The sequence below is a fragment of the Emys orbicularis genome, chromosome 1 (assembly GCF_028017835.1).
Source record: "Emys orbicularis isolate rEmyOrb1 chromosome 1, rEmyOrb1.hap1, whole genome shotgun sequence".
Lineage (NCBI taxonomy): Eukaryota > Metazoa > Chordata > Testudines > Emydidae > Emys > Emys orbicularis.
This window is the reverse complement of record NC_088683.1, coordinates 317,794,114-317,807,514: the sequence shown is the minus strand read 5'-3', so window position 1 is coordinate 317,807,514 and position 13,401 is coordinate 317,794,114. Positions and strand designations below refer to the sequence as shown.

At 40.5% G+C, this 13,401-nt stretch overlaps 1 protein-coding gene across 7 annotated transcripts in view; it reads right to left on the bottom strand.

The window, feature by feature from the left end:
• DCLK1 (doublecortin like kinase 1) overlaps positions 1 to 13,103 on the bottom strand; it is a 363,242-nt gene extending 350,139 nt beyond the window's left edge. For 5 of the 7 annotated variants that reach the window (XM_065408366.1, XM_065408375.1, XM_065408383.1 and 2 more), the window contains exons 1-2: positions 12,728 to 13,103; positions 982 to 1,328 (exon numbers count right to left, since the gene is read on the bottom strand). In XM_065408366.1, coding sequence (XP_065264438.1) covers positions 982 to 1,328; positions 12,728 to 13,103 — 723 coding nt within the window. The remainder of the gene's footprint in view (positions 1 to 981; positions 1,329 to 12,727) is intronic. The other 2 variants (XM_065408408.1, XM_065408416.1) reach the window with 1 other exon arrangement.
• Positions 13,104 to 13,401: the final 298 nt, after the last annotated feature.

The following is a 13,401-nucleotide window of genomic DNA, read 5'->3' as shown; positions in this document are numbered from 1 at the left end:
GTTTACCTGCAGCCATCGTTGCTCTAATTGATTCAGGTCACACTGTAGTTTGCCTCTGTCCTCCTGCGAGTTTATTACCTCTTCAATATTTTAAGATTAAATTTACATCAAAAGAAAAAAAAACAAAGCAATAGGGCACATTACACAGAAGAGAGTGGTCATTTATATTTACTCTAGAACTTGAACAGTGTTTTGGTCGGGCTACATTTAGCAATTGCTTGAATATATATGGTTTCGGAATGATGAAGGAGCAGCTCTTTGGACCACCTGGAAGAGATTCGTTGACAAGTTTGGGCACCATGGGTCAACAGGCCCCATGTCGCTCTCTGTCTGAGGGAAAGTTCCCACCCACCTTTTTTGAACTTGTAACCTCTTCTTTACAATAGGATAGTTTAGACTGTGAAATTATGCCTCAAAATTAAAAAAAGGTACATTTTATATGCAAATATATTACTGTTCAATACAATGCGATGTGTCCTCGGTTAGAATTACAGGCACTAAGAACAATGATTCATAATGCTGTTACAGAAAAGAAACAAAAAAGGAAGGTTAAAGAAATGAGTTCAGCATACTTTAGTATCATGTCCTTCATTCTGGCTTTCTGACACATACATTTTCAAAGCCAGCATAGCAAATTTGATTTGTGGCAGATTAAGAGCTACAAACACGCATAAATAACCAGACCATTCATTGAGGCAAAGTGGCAAACTGTTCCTGAAAAGAGCTTTTACTAAAATTATGCTTTTTGTATTAATCAGTATACCCAAACCTCGAACTTAAAAATGTACACTAACCTTATTCAGGAGACCAGCAGTGAACACCAGACATGGAGTACCCATTGCAACAAAATTAACTAAAATTACCATATCAGTTACTAAAAGTGATGACAAGACTCACTGCCCTCTGCATTAATTTTTTTTTTTGGCGGGGGGGGTGGAGAGAAAAGAGGTTTCTGGAGATTATTAGGATGAAATCTCTTACCTGTTTTCCATCCAGTGTGTACAGGCGTTTAACCACTCCCGAATCCAGCTTGATGGCATCAGTTATATCAGTAAGAACCTGTTCAAATGAATGTGCTGTCTTCTTATTAAGCAGAATCCGGACTGCTTTACGTGGTTTCACACCACTCCTGATGATGGTGACCAGTTTAGGCCTAATGAAATCCTTATTCTCTCTTGCATCTGAAGGACTTCCTTTGACAGTGGCAAGAGACGGCACCGTACGGGAAGTGGATGTTGTCTTAACATTCACTGACCAATTTGGGTTTACATTCTTTGTGTACTCCAGTTTTTTGAAAGGTTCTATTGAACCACACACATAGCTCTCCCCTGAAGGGAAAAAAGGAGGGGGGGGGGGGGAGAAAGTGTCAGACCAATAAGTCAGAGTAATGTAAAAAGACTTCTTACACAACTACATCCTATTTTTGATCTGCCCTGTATCAATCATGTCTTTTCTCTCCTCTCTGCTAAGACATTGCAGACCATAATATAGTCTTGGAAAGATGCACCTTGCCACCTACTCATAGCATAATATCAAGAAACTACATTTACACACTAGATTAAAGCAGCAGTTTTCTTATTTGCAAGTTCTTCAGACAGTTTTTTAAATATACTTTGAATACTCCATTGCTACTGTTTAATATAGATATGCAACAAGCAGAGTTTTGCAACAAGCAGAGTTTTCCAACCCCCCCAATAGATTCTTTGGAGTGGCCCTCTGATTTCATGTATTCAACAGGATTTTCATAGGCTCACAGTGCTGTACACAAAAGATAGGTCTCACATACTTTTGATGTAACAATACACAATAGTACTAGGAAAAATAATTTAGAAATAATGATATTTTCCGTAAAATAAGGTTCTCAACACTTGAATTTAAAATTGTGTTAATTTCATAGTGCATAATCAAAGGCTCATTTCTTTTTAAAATGAAAGTTGAAACCTTAATTTAAACTAATATGGAAAGAGTGAATTAAAATGACAGATCTCACATTGTTAAAACACTTCTGGCCCAAAAGTTACAAAGCTTAACCACAGTGTTAAAAAATTGATTAAGGTCACTAGAAACATTTCCATTAAAAATACCATTACAATATTTTCTGTTTAGAATTAAACATTTCCCCTGAAGCACAAACACTGTATCAGTGCATGAGCCAGAAATGATATTGGCTAGTGTACTCAGTGCTGAAACTGAACTGAGTGCAAGAGGTAAAACCAAGAGAATTCACACAAACAGAATGTAGATGTTTTCATTCTTCCAGTTTCAGTAGTTTAATGTATGTTAACATCATAAAACCCATGCATTAGTACTTAAGCCCAAGATGCTTTGTGCTGTTCAAGGGGGGGGGGGGGACCCACTCCATGCCCCCATAACAGGAGATAGTATGAATCACTGGAAAAATCTAGGACAGCAACTGCAGGTTTCTGTTTGTGTGATATTATTAGGGCCCTACCAAATTCACAGTCCATTTTGGTCAAATTCACAGTCATAGGATTTTAAAAGTCATAAATTTTTGATTTCAGCTATTTAAATCTGAATTTTCACGGTGTTGGAAATGTAGGAGTCATAAGAACATAAGAACATAAGAAAGGCCGTACTGGGTCAGACCAAAGGTCCATCTAGCCCAGTATCTGTCTACCGACAGTGGCCAATGCCAGGTGCCCCAGAGGGAGTGAACCTAACAGGCAATGATCAAGTGATCTCTCTCCTGCCATGCATCTCCATCCTCTGACGAACAGAGGCTAGGGACACCATTCTTACCCATCCTGGCTAATAGCCATTTATGGACTTAGCCACCATGAATTTATCCAGTCCCCTTTTAAACATTGTTATAGTCCTAGCCTTCACAACCTCCTCAGGTAAGGAGTTCCACAAGTTGACTGTGCGCTGCGTGAAGAAGAACTTCCTTTTATTTGTTTTAAACCTGCTGCCTATTAATTTCTTTTGGTGACCCCTAGTTCTTGTATTATGGGAATAAGTAAATAACTTTTCCTTATCCACTTTCTCAACATCACTCATGATTTTATATACCTCTATCATGTCCCCCCTTAGTCTTCTCTTTTCCAAACTGAAGAGTCCTAGCCTCTTTAATCTTTCCTCATATGGGACCCTCTCTAAACCCTTAATCATTTTAGTTGCTCTTTTCTGAACCTTTTCTAGTGCTAGAATATCTTTTTTGAGGTGAGGAGACCACATCTGTACACAGTATTCGAGATGTGGGCGAACCATGGATTTATATAAGGGCAATAATATATTCTCAGTCTTATTCTCTATCCCCTTTTTAATGATTCCTAACATCCTGTTTGCTTTTTTGACCGCCTCTGCACACTGCGTGGACATCTTTAGAGAACTATCCACGATGACGCCAAGATCTTTTTCCTGACTCGTTGTAGCTAAATTAGCCCCCATCATGTTGTATGTATAGTTGGGGTTATTTTTTCCAATGTGCATTACTTTACATTTATCCACATTAAATTTCATTTGCCATTTTGTTGCCCAATCACTTAGTTTTGTGAGATCTTTTTGAAGTTCTTCACAATCTGCTTTGGTCTTAACTATCTTGAGTAGTTTAGTATCATCTGCAAACTTTGCCACCTCACTGTTTACCCCTTTCTCCAGATCATTTATGAATAAATTGAATAGGATAGGTCCTAGGACTGACCCTTGGGGAACACCACTAGTTACCCCTCTCCATTCTGAGAATTTACCATTAATTCCTACCCTTTGTTCCCTGTCCTTTAACCAGTTCTCAATCCATGAAAGGACCTTCCCTTTTATCCTGATTTTTTTGAGTCCTGACCCAAAAATGAGTTGGGGTTGCGGTACTGCTACCATTACTTCTGCGCTGAGCGGCAGCTGCTGGCCAGAAGCCCAGCTCTGAAGGCAGAGCTGCTGCCACCAGCAGCACAGAAGTAAGGATGGCATGGTATGGCATTGCCACTCTTACTTCTGCGCTGCTGCTGGCAGGGCGCTGCCTTCAGAGCTGGGTGCCTGGCCAACAGCCGCCACTCTGACCGCTCAGCTCTGAAAGCAATGCAGAAGTAAGGGTGGCAATACTGCGACCCCCCTAAAATAGCCTTGCAACCTCTTTGCAACTCCCTTTTGGGTCAGGACCCCCAATTTGAGAAATGCTGGTCTCCCCTGTGAAATCTGTAAAGTATAGGATAAAAAATCACACAAAAGACCAGATTTCATGGTTCGTGACACATTTTTCATGGCCGCGAATTTGGTAGGGCCCTAGTTATTATGAACCAAAAGTCAGTGGACAACAAAGAAGAAATGAGCTTTTAGAAAGTAGTCAAATAAGGAGAAGTTAATGGATCTCTGGACCAAGTGGGATGTCATTCCATTCACATGGTGCAGCATGTAAAAAGGCATTGATATGAGAAGATATGCAAGGGTCAAGACTATCATCACTGGAGAAGTAGAGGGGCTGGGGACAAGAAGATCAGATAAGAAGTAAGATCTGAGACCTATGCCAGGATGGATCTGTGTGTTGCCCAAAAGGTAACAATGAAAAGTTAAGCACTTGATGCGGCAAGCAAGGTGAAGCCAATGGAAGGACTCAAAAGGAGGAGGCAACAACGTCAGCAGAACAAATGAAGAAGATAATTTTAAAGGCCATTATGGAGGAAGGTGGATACAATGAGAGTGTCAGAAAAGCCAGCAAGGAGGAGATTACAGATAAAAAAAATAAAAAATAAAAAATTGTAAGAAGGCTGGATTGTCCCTTTAAATTGGACAATAAAATGCCAGGATGGCAGGGGAAGGGAAACATTTAATCACATTTTATTCATGATGTAGATTCAAGTTTGCAATAACATTTCAAATGTCATTGCAAAGCCTAGGTGTTAAGAAATGACTGACCAAATTACCCCACTTCTGCTACTTTTATGGGAGACAGAATTAAGCACGTCCTTTGCTACAAATGTACATAGCTGGTAGCCTCAGAACAAAAGGGTTTAGCGATTAACTGTAGTAATGATCTAAGAGTGATCAAACAAGACACATTCTCTTTTATCCGTGTCCCTGACCAATATTTTTAGCACTAACTGTTCCATTGTTGCAAGGTCAAACACTATATAAGTGCTCCCTCTTTGTGTAAAACACCTCATCCATAGATTTCAAGAATTTTAAAGTACAGCTATTAATATAATCAGAATTTCTTTTAAAGAGTGTTTATACAGACATATTTTATGCAATAAGTCAATACCCTGTATAGAATGGGTTTACTTTTGATATAGAGGAACTGGTGTCAAGGTATTTTAGGCCCTCTTACATTAACAAAGCCACTTATTTCTGGGCATTCACAATCAATAGCAAAATAGTGTGTGTCTACTTAGGTTTATTAAAATAGTTTGCAGGCTTTTCTGACAGTTACAAGTTTACATTAAGACGGTGTTGTTGCAACACGGCAACTGACTGAGCAGTCACTGAATTAGAGGAATACTGTCTAGAAAAAAAAAGTCATTTTAGAATGCTGTCATATTTCCAACGGGCAGGCTACCTCCATTCTGCATTTTAGTTTACAGCTAAATATCAAGCTGGTTACTTAAATATATTATGGATTTTTACAGCTACTATTACCCCAAAAGATAGACCATTAATGTACCAAGCATGCAGCATTTTGCCCCCTTTTCCCCCAAAAAAGCTTTGAGTAGCCCATTCTGCATGACTGGGTCCCTTCTGAATAGCAACAGATGAGTGAGCATGTCGTGGTGCGAATAAGTATTGACTCTTAGTTATAGCATTAGTAGCTATTTATAAAACAAAACAAAAACAAAAAAAAACTAGAGTGAGAAAGCAGTCACTGATTTTGTTGGCTTGTATGCCAGACTTTCTCCGGCAATTTTAGCTACCAGTTTTACTGCAGCATTGCACCAAACAGTGATATCATCCTTCTACTAAGGTACATTTTTCCTAAAGGGGAACAGCCTAGATTTCATCTGGTTCTAAATGCTTATGTAGATTTATATAACTTGCTCTACCTAAACTGGACCGTAATTTTAATGGCTTTTTGTTTGTTTTAAAGAGGAGGATGAAGACTAGATACACATTTTTTTTAAGTAGTCTTAAAGTTGTGATGCAATAGGGTAAGTTTCCAATAGAGAATTACAAATATATCATCATTTACCATGGGACAACTTCAGGGAAGTCAGTTTGCAGCCGTGGGAGTCACACGTATATGTTCCCAAAGGCCTCTGAATTCAACATTTGAGAAGTGTTTTGTATTTGTCCTGTCCTAAGTAAACTACACCCTGATTTTATAGTGATACACATATGCGAGTTTTTAAACACTGGGGCCCCAATTCAGGAAAGCATTTTTATCCAGGGAAGCACTTAAGCACATTTAACTTTCCTGAATCAGGACCCTAATTGACAGTGGTCAGAAAGTTCAAAGTTAAGACTAATCCTCCAACCTTAATTGCCTTTGTGATAAGACAAGCCAGTCACAATGCAAAGAGTGTTCACCTTGATTTTGTTTCCTATTCTAAAAATATCTTTCTTCCCTTAGAAGGTAGATTAAAGGGAAATAAAAAGAAACAAAAGCCTTTCTGTGACTAACATGGAGTGCTGGAATTATGTCAGTGCTCATCAGGGCTAGGATCCATAATCCAATGAGGAGATTCAGTATCTCTATTCTACTCTATACTGGTAGCCACAGAACAAGAGAGTTATTTTCCTTAAATAACATGGGTAGCCATGTTAGTCTGGAACTGTAAAAAGCAACAAAGAGTCCTGTAGCACCTTAAAGACTAACAGATGTATTGGAGCATAAGCTTTCATGGGTGAATGCCATGCGTCTGACGAAGTGGGCATTCACCCACGAAAGCTTATGCTCCAATACATCTGTTAGTCTTAAAGGTGCCACAGGACTCTCTGTTGCATTTTCCTTAATGTTCCAGAGTTGCTATAAGGCAAGTGTAGACACAGCCGTAGACATTTAGCCATAGTTTAAATAAGAGCCTCAGGCTAAAGAAGAGGAAGCCCCTTAAGCTGGGGCTTGGATAAGGCTGGGCTGGCTGCGATTCAGTCCAAACAAGACTGAAGTGATTTGGAGAAGGAGGAGGAAGGGGGAGACAGAGGTGTATGGAAGCAATCCGATCTTTCAACTTGGACTTTGTCAGTCAAAGCTCACAATCAGGGGGGGCTTGCTGGAATTTCAGGTGCTTCATGTCCAGGTAGGAGCAGCAGTGGCCGGGACGCCCATTAATAGCCATAAGGTCGCAGTCATTCTTTCCCCTTTTATGGGGGACCAGGACAGTGCTTGTAATTTGGTAAGGGCTGGTAAGGGCCAACAGCAAATGACTACCCTAGAGGTAGAGCCTGGTCCTTTTCCTAGCCTGAGATACTGCAGAGGGTCTTAAAGGGGAGCTTCCTGGCCATTGTGATTGGACAAGGCCAGAAGAGGGTAAATTAGCTGGTGGCTAAGTTATGTGAGTGGGAAAGGTTGATGGTTGCCTATCATGCAATTGCATGTTCACATCTGAGGAATGGGGAGTGGATAGGATTACAGCGGCTATTGGGGATGGGACTGTTAGCCATATGTGAAGCCAGCAGGGATTTTGAGGCACGGGTGGCAGTGGCAGCCAAACAAATTGCTAGTGCCTCTTGGCAGCAGGTGCCCAGTGCAAGTATTGATCAACAGGGGGTCTGGTTCCAGAATAAAACAGAATTGAAGGTGGATTAGGGGAAGGCATCTCCTAAAGAAGATGAGGAATGAGGCTGGATCTCCTAAAGTCTGGTACAGGGAGGAGACAGCTGCCTCTTGCCCATCCCCTTAGCCCTCATGTGGGGGGAAGGCGATAGAGTCCCAGGATAATTGGGTGGAGGAATGATGGTAGCCTTCCACCAGGTGGAATAGACTACAAAGAAAGGATGACAACCAAACATTAAATGTTGCGGATGTTCAAAGCCCTGATTGCACAAACATTTACACATATGCTTAATTATACTCATGTGTGTAGTGCCATTGAAGCCCACTGCACTATCTACAGATGCTCAGAATGCCACTGCAAAGATCACTTTCCTAGCCTGTCGCTTTGACCAGGTCACCTCTCTTTGAATCCCTCCATTTTATCCCCTTTCTCTATCTCATCAAACATCAGCGATTTGTCTTCACTCTCAAGGCCTTCACAGCTCATCTCTCACTCGCTATTGAAGTGAGAGCTTCTGCTTCCAAGTAGCCCATGATGCCAACCTCTATCATCCACTTACCAAACAAGCACCTTCCTTCTTTCTTCCACACTGCTCCCAGTGCTTGGGGGGAGATCCCTAGAACCATGCACAAAGCTACCTCATTACTCTCCTTCCAAACCCTCCTTTGAGGTAAGGCCTACCAAAAAGTTTCACAACAATTAGGTCACTGGTGAACTGATACTTCTGCCTGCCATGTTGACCAATATTGTATCATTGTTTCCTTGTACTCCTCTGTCTGCATCCATCTGTTTTATACTTAGATTATAAACTGTTTGGGCCAGGGACTGTCTTTTTGTTGTGTTGTACAGTGCCTGGCACAATGGGGTCCTGGTGAATGACTAGGGCTCATAGGCACTATGGGAATACAAATAAAATAAGCACGATCATGGCCACAGAGTTCATGGTTTATTTCTTTTTGGTAATTGGACTATTACCACAAGAGCTACGGTTGAGGAATATATAACCCCTGTTTTAAAGTTTTCATGCTTAATCCAATCTATTATTGTTCTTAGTTAAGATGTACAGTAACAGTTCTTAAGGCTAGGAACTGCTAGTCCACCCTTCTCTTGGGTTCAATTAATATACTTCTATGAATCCCCAGGGTTTATATGGAACAGCAAGATAAATTAATCGTTTGCCAATTCCTGAGAGTTGTGTACAGAATAGATAACTTAGTCTTGCTACATCTCTATGATCAGGTAGTATTTGCAATATGTAGTTTCTTGATTTCATTTGTATCAGGAGGAATGAAAAAAACTTCACCTTTTAGCACCCAAATCCATGTATAGTAAGTCAATGTTCAGAAGCTATTTACAACATTAGATTTGACAGCAGAAAGTAACTCTGAAAGCCATTACAGCCCTTCATTTGGCTGAGGTGAAAGGAGAAGGGAAGGTAGCAAATTATGGGGACATTAAAGATCTGTGCACCTTCCCTTAGCAAAACCAAGGGCATTTCCCATACTATGGGTCTTATTGCCAAAGGAATCTGAGTTGAATTTTTCAAAGTAGTCCAGATTTTAATTTAAATTAATGGAAGATGCATCTAAGATTCCTGAAGTGTTTTTGGTTTTTTTTTGGGGGGGGGGGGGGGGGAGGAATTTCACCTGACTGGTTGTTTCTGGAATTAGGCTTCCTGCATACCAACAAAGAACACTGCTGATGCAAAGCAGCCAATTTGCATCCTATTTGTTCCTTCGGGACTACCTCCCACACAGCTCCGTTATAGCCACATCCTTACAGCCAAGAGCGTCTCTCTCTAGAGCCTGTCAACACCTCTCATGAGTCATCCTAGGAAGACAGACAAAGTCCTCCCTCATCCTACTCCTACGGGAAGGATGCAGCATTCTCCTCAGTGGAGAGGGAAGGATAAGAAAAGAAAGAACCCTGAATTTCAGAATGAACCATCACTAGTTACAGGGTTTGCACCTAAGGGCATGTCTACATTTACAGTGCAGCAGTGGCACTGTACTGGTACAGTTGCATTGCTGCAGTGCATGTGGTCAAGACGCTCTATGCAGACAGGAGAGAACTCTCCCATTGGCATTAACACCCCACACACACACACACACACACCCCGAGTGCCAGAAGCTAGGGTCAGTGGGAGAAGCTGCCACCAACATAGCACTGTGCACACTAGCACTTATACCAGCTTAACTTATGTCACTCAATGGGATGGAATACTCACACCCCTGAGCGATGTAAGTTTTGCCAACATACGTGGCAGTGTAGACGTAGCCTCAGGAAGTCTCATCAAAAAATGTAACATCCATCAAAAAGAAAGGAAGATATCTGAATGAGAAAGCTCTCATGAAGTTAGTACATATAGTGAGAGAGCATTAGTCTAATCATAAACACAAAGCAACACATGACATTTTAAAAGCCTGAACAGGAATGTAATTGGGGAGGTGGTAAAGCCAAGTGATTTTCCAGCTCTTTAAACAAAAAGCAACAGCTGCAAGCTAATTATTGCTTTTTGTTTAAAAGTCTGTTAAATTTGAACAGAAAAAGAAAAATAAGAGGTTTAAATAAAAAACTCATTCCATGAACAGCCAGTGTGTGAATCTGTACTCTGCATTGTTCTGATTGGCTTGTAAATCTGTAAAGTATTCCATCTTGCAGTTTTATACAAGTATGTACATACAGCACCAGATCTCCAGAACAGACCAACTCTTTTTGGGTGGGGCAAGCATGTAATTTTTAATTATACACAAGGATTTACTTCTTTCAATCCCACCAGTGGCACATAGAAATAGGAATATACATTTTAGATTTGAGCATTACACCAACACTCGGTGGACAGGCAGGCACGGGAAGAGAAGACATTCGGTTTGCCTGCCCCAAATTAATCAACTTTCTCTCTCTCTTAAAAAAAATAAAATAAAATAAATAAAATAAAAAAAAAATGGAAATTTTCACTTTAAACACTGGTATTCCAATAATCAATAACATCTACATTATTTCACGGGTTGGCAAGAACATACATTACTAGGTAAGTACATCAGCTGATCAGGTTAACATTTGCAAGGTAATTTAATTTTAATATACCCTCTGCATCATGTTCGCTGTCCTTGATAGCTGGCTTTTGCACAGGTTTTAGCTGCCAGCCAGTCAGCATTTATATTAGGGACATTTGCTTCCTGGTGACTGCATCAGTAAATAGCATGAAGAGCTCAATTAATTATTTAAAGAAAAGAGAAGCATGGTCCTGGAATGGATAGCAATGGCTATTTCTTTCATTGCCCTCCTGGTAGTTACTCTCCTCCAACCTAATATAAATACTGCACGGGTCTACTATTGCTCCAATCCTACCTTGGAATCTGAAACCCTGAAACCAGAGTTATGGGCTTGAACCTGCAATCCCTTACTTATGAGAGCAGTCCCACTGACACTCAAGCACCTTTACACAGTCTTTCATTCTGCCTCCTACGCAGGGAGGAGGTCTGTAAAAAATTCCTCCTTCACCACTTTGTCCTCTTTCAAACCCCTCCTTAAGACCTTTCTCTGCTGTGATGCCTACAGAAATCCCTTGATAATAGCTAAGTATTTTGTGTGCCGAGATTGCTTTGTTATGCCAAATATATTGTTTATTAGTATCTTCTTTCCCTCCCCATATTAGTTTCTCTACCTGTTCCCCTTCATCATATGCTGACACGGTTAGTTCTGTGTCACAAGGACATTAAAAAAACCCACACAAGTGGGGGGTACAGCACTTAGTACTTCATTGAAGCCTCTAGCCATTATAGAAATACAAATAAATACCTCCTTAAATCAATGGGACTACTCACATTAGTAACGGTTAATAGGTCAGGACCAAATTTGCAGGGTTACTCAAGGTTTTTGTTTAAGAGTAGAATAGTACTAAAAAAAAAAAAAAAAAAAAAAAAAAAAAATATGTGGCGGACTCTTCTTCCCTCCTACCCACATAGGCGAAGATTTATCTTTAAGTTTTGTTAAAATACATTCACACAGTTAAGACCACAGGCTGGGCTAACAGCAGGTCTCTCATGTTACTATGTTTGGGGATTAAATTATGTTTTATCCTTTCCTCTGTAAAGCTAGTACACTCCAGTACTATACTTGGAGCTCCATTCCACTTGACTAGGAAGAAAGTTAGACACTAGGTTTCGTTATTCTACTCTTAGAACTGTTCTCTCTGTATAGAGAAAGAAGCCAAAGGCAAGACAGCAGGTATCTTCGAGGCAGTGTCCTGCACATGAGGCGAGGGAGCCCCGGTTTAGAAGAAGTCGGAATTTGGAGCTCCCTAGCACTAGGGAACAATGTGTATTCCACCACTGATGGGTTTGATATCACCACTGCATTGCAGGGAGAAATAAAATGGCAATTTATGGTTCAGACAATGGGCCCTGACTGAGCTGAAGAGTGATATTAGCCTTTATCATAGAGCCTACTTTTACTTCTGTTAAATAACTGAAGTACTCTCTAGTCACATGAGGCAAGACATTTATTGGAGAGGAACTACTAGAGGTCTTCACTATGAAGTGAGAGAAATTCTTTAAACCCCATCAGTACTGGCCTTTAGTATCACTGAGGACATCTGCTGTTGTAACAAGTAGATAAATAAGGGTACCATTGGCTTCATCTAGTTTAGTTTACAACCCTTTGGCAAGGTTTTAACATGAAATTAGGAACTGTCAGAATAAGAGAGCTCTGAAATTTAGGAGGGCTACCATGAAGGGAGGAGAAAGGGAAAGGTCACCACTTTCAGAAAGGACTACAGAACCCATGGTCCTGAAAGGAGACAAATAGCTTCCTCCTAAGTGCAAGTAGACAGCATATGCTTTTCAAGCTATGATTGAGATGTACATTCTCTCCCATGAGAAAAGAAAAGCCTATGTGATAATTTGAGTCACAATACTATAACTTTCCACAAATATGAGGAGTACAGTCATGAAGATGCTCAAAACATATTTGAAATATTAGGCATGCATTGATGCAAATATAACAGTGGTAAAGTAAAGTAGTGATACAGACAGGAACTTTACACACTGCCTCTCTTAAATATTCACCTTCTACTAGCTGGTCCAAGGTGGAAATCTTCTTGGCACCATCAATGGTGTAGATTGTTCTCACTCCCTGGGGCAGATTCACATTATCAGACAGAGTTCGGGTCAGATCAGCCAACAGGGCCTCAAAAGATCTAAACCGGTCGGGGGAGATGGCATAGACAATCCCTTTGAAATACCGGTCTCCGTTGCGATAGAAACGAACTTTCTTGGCTTTTTTCTCAGAACTGAGGGTTTGTAGAGTGCGGGTTCGGTAAAAGCTGCAGTGGGCACTGTGGGTAGGGCTAGGCAGACCATTTACCCGTGACCCTCTGCCATATCGCTGTGCTTTATCACGCTCATCGAAGTGTTCCAGCTCCATGTCTCTTCCAAAGGACATCTTTGATGTAAATCTGGGGTGAGAAAGAGAAAGAATTCAATGGATAAAGTATTTTTAGAACTCCGTTTAGAACTCATAAGAATTCAGTGTACAAATAAAACACTATAGGAGGCTCTCCTGTAGAGTGATCAAGGTTAATCAATTAAACCCTGCTACATTTTTTTAAAACCATAACCATACAGCACATTGAAAAAAACGTGTTCACCAGAAAGTAGACTCTGTAACTTAGCTGCCATTTTTATACTATCCCAAGAAGCAGACCATCACCACCGCACAAAAAAAGCTTTAGCTCAAAAAC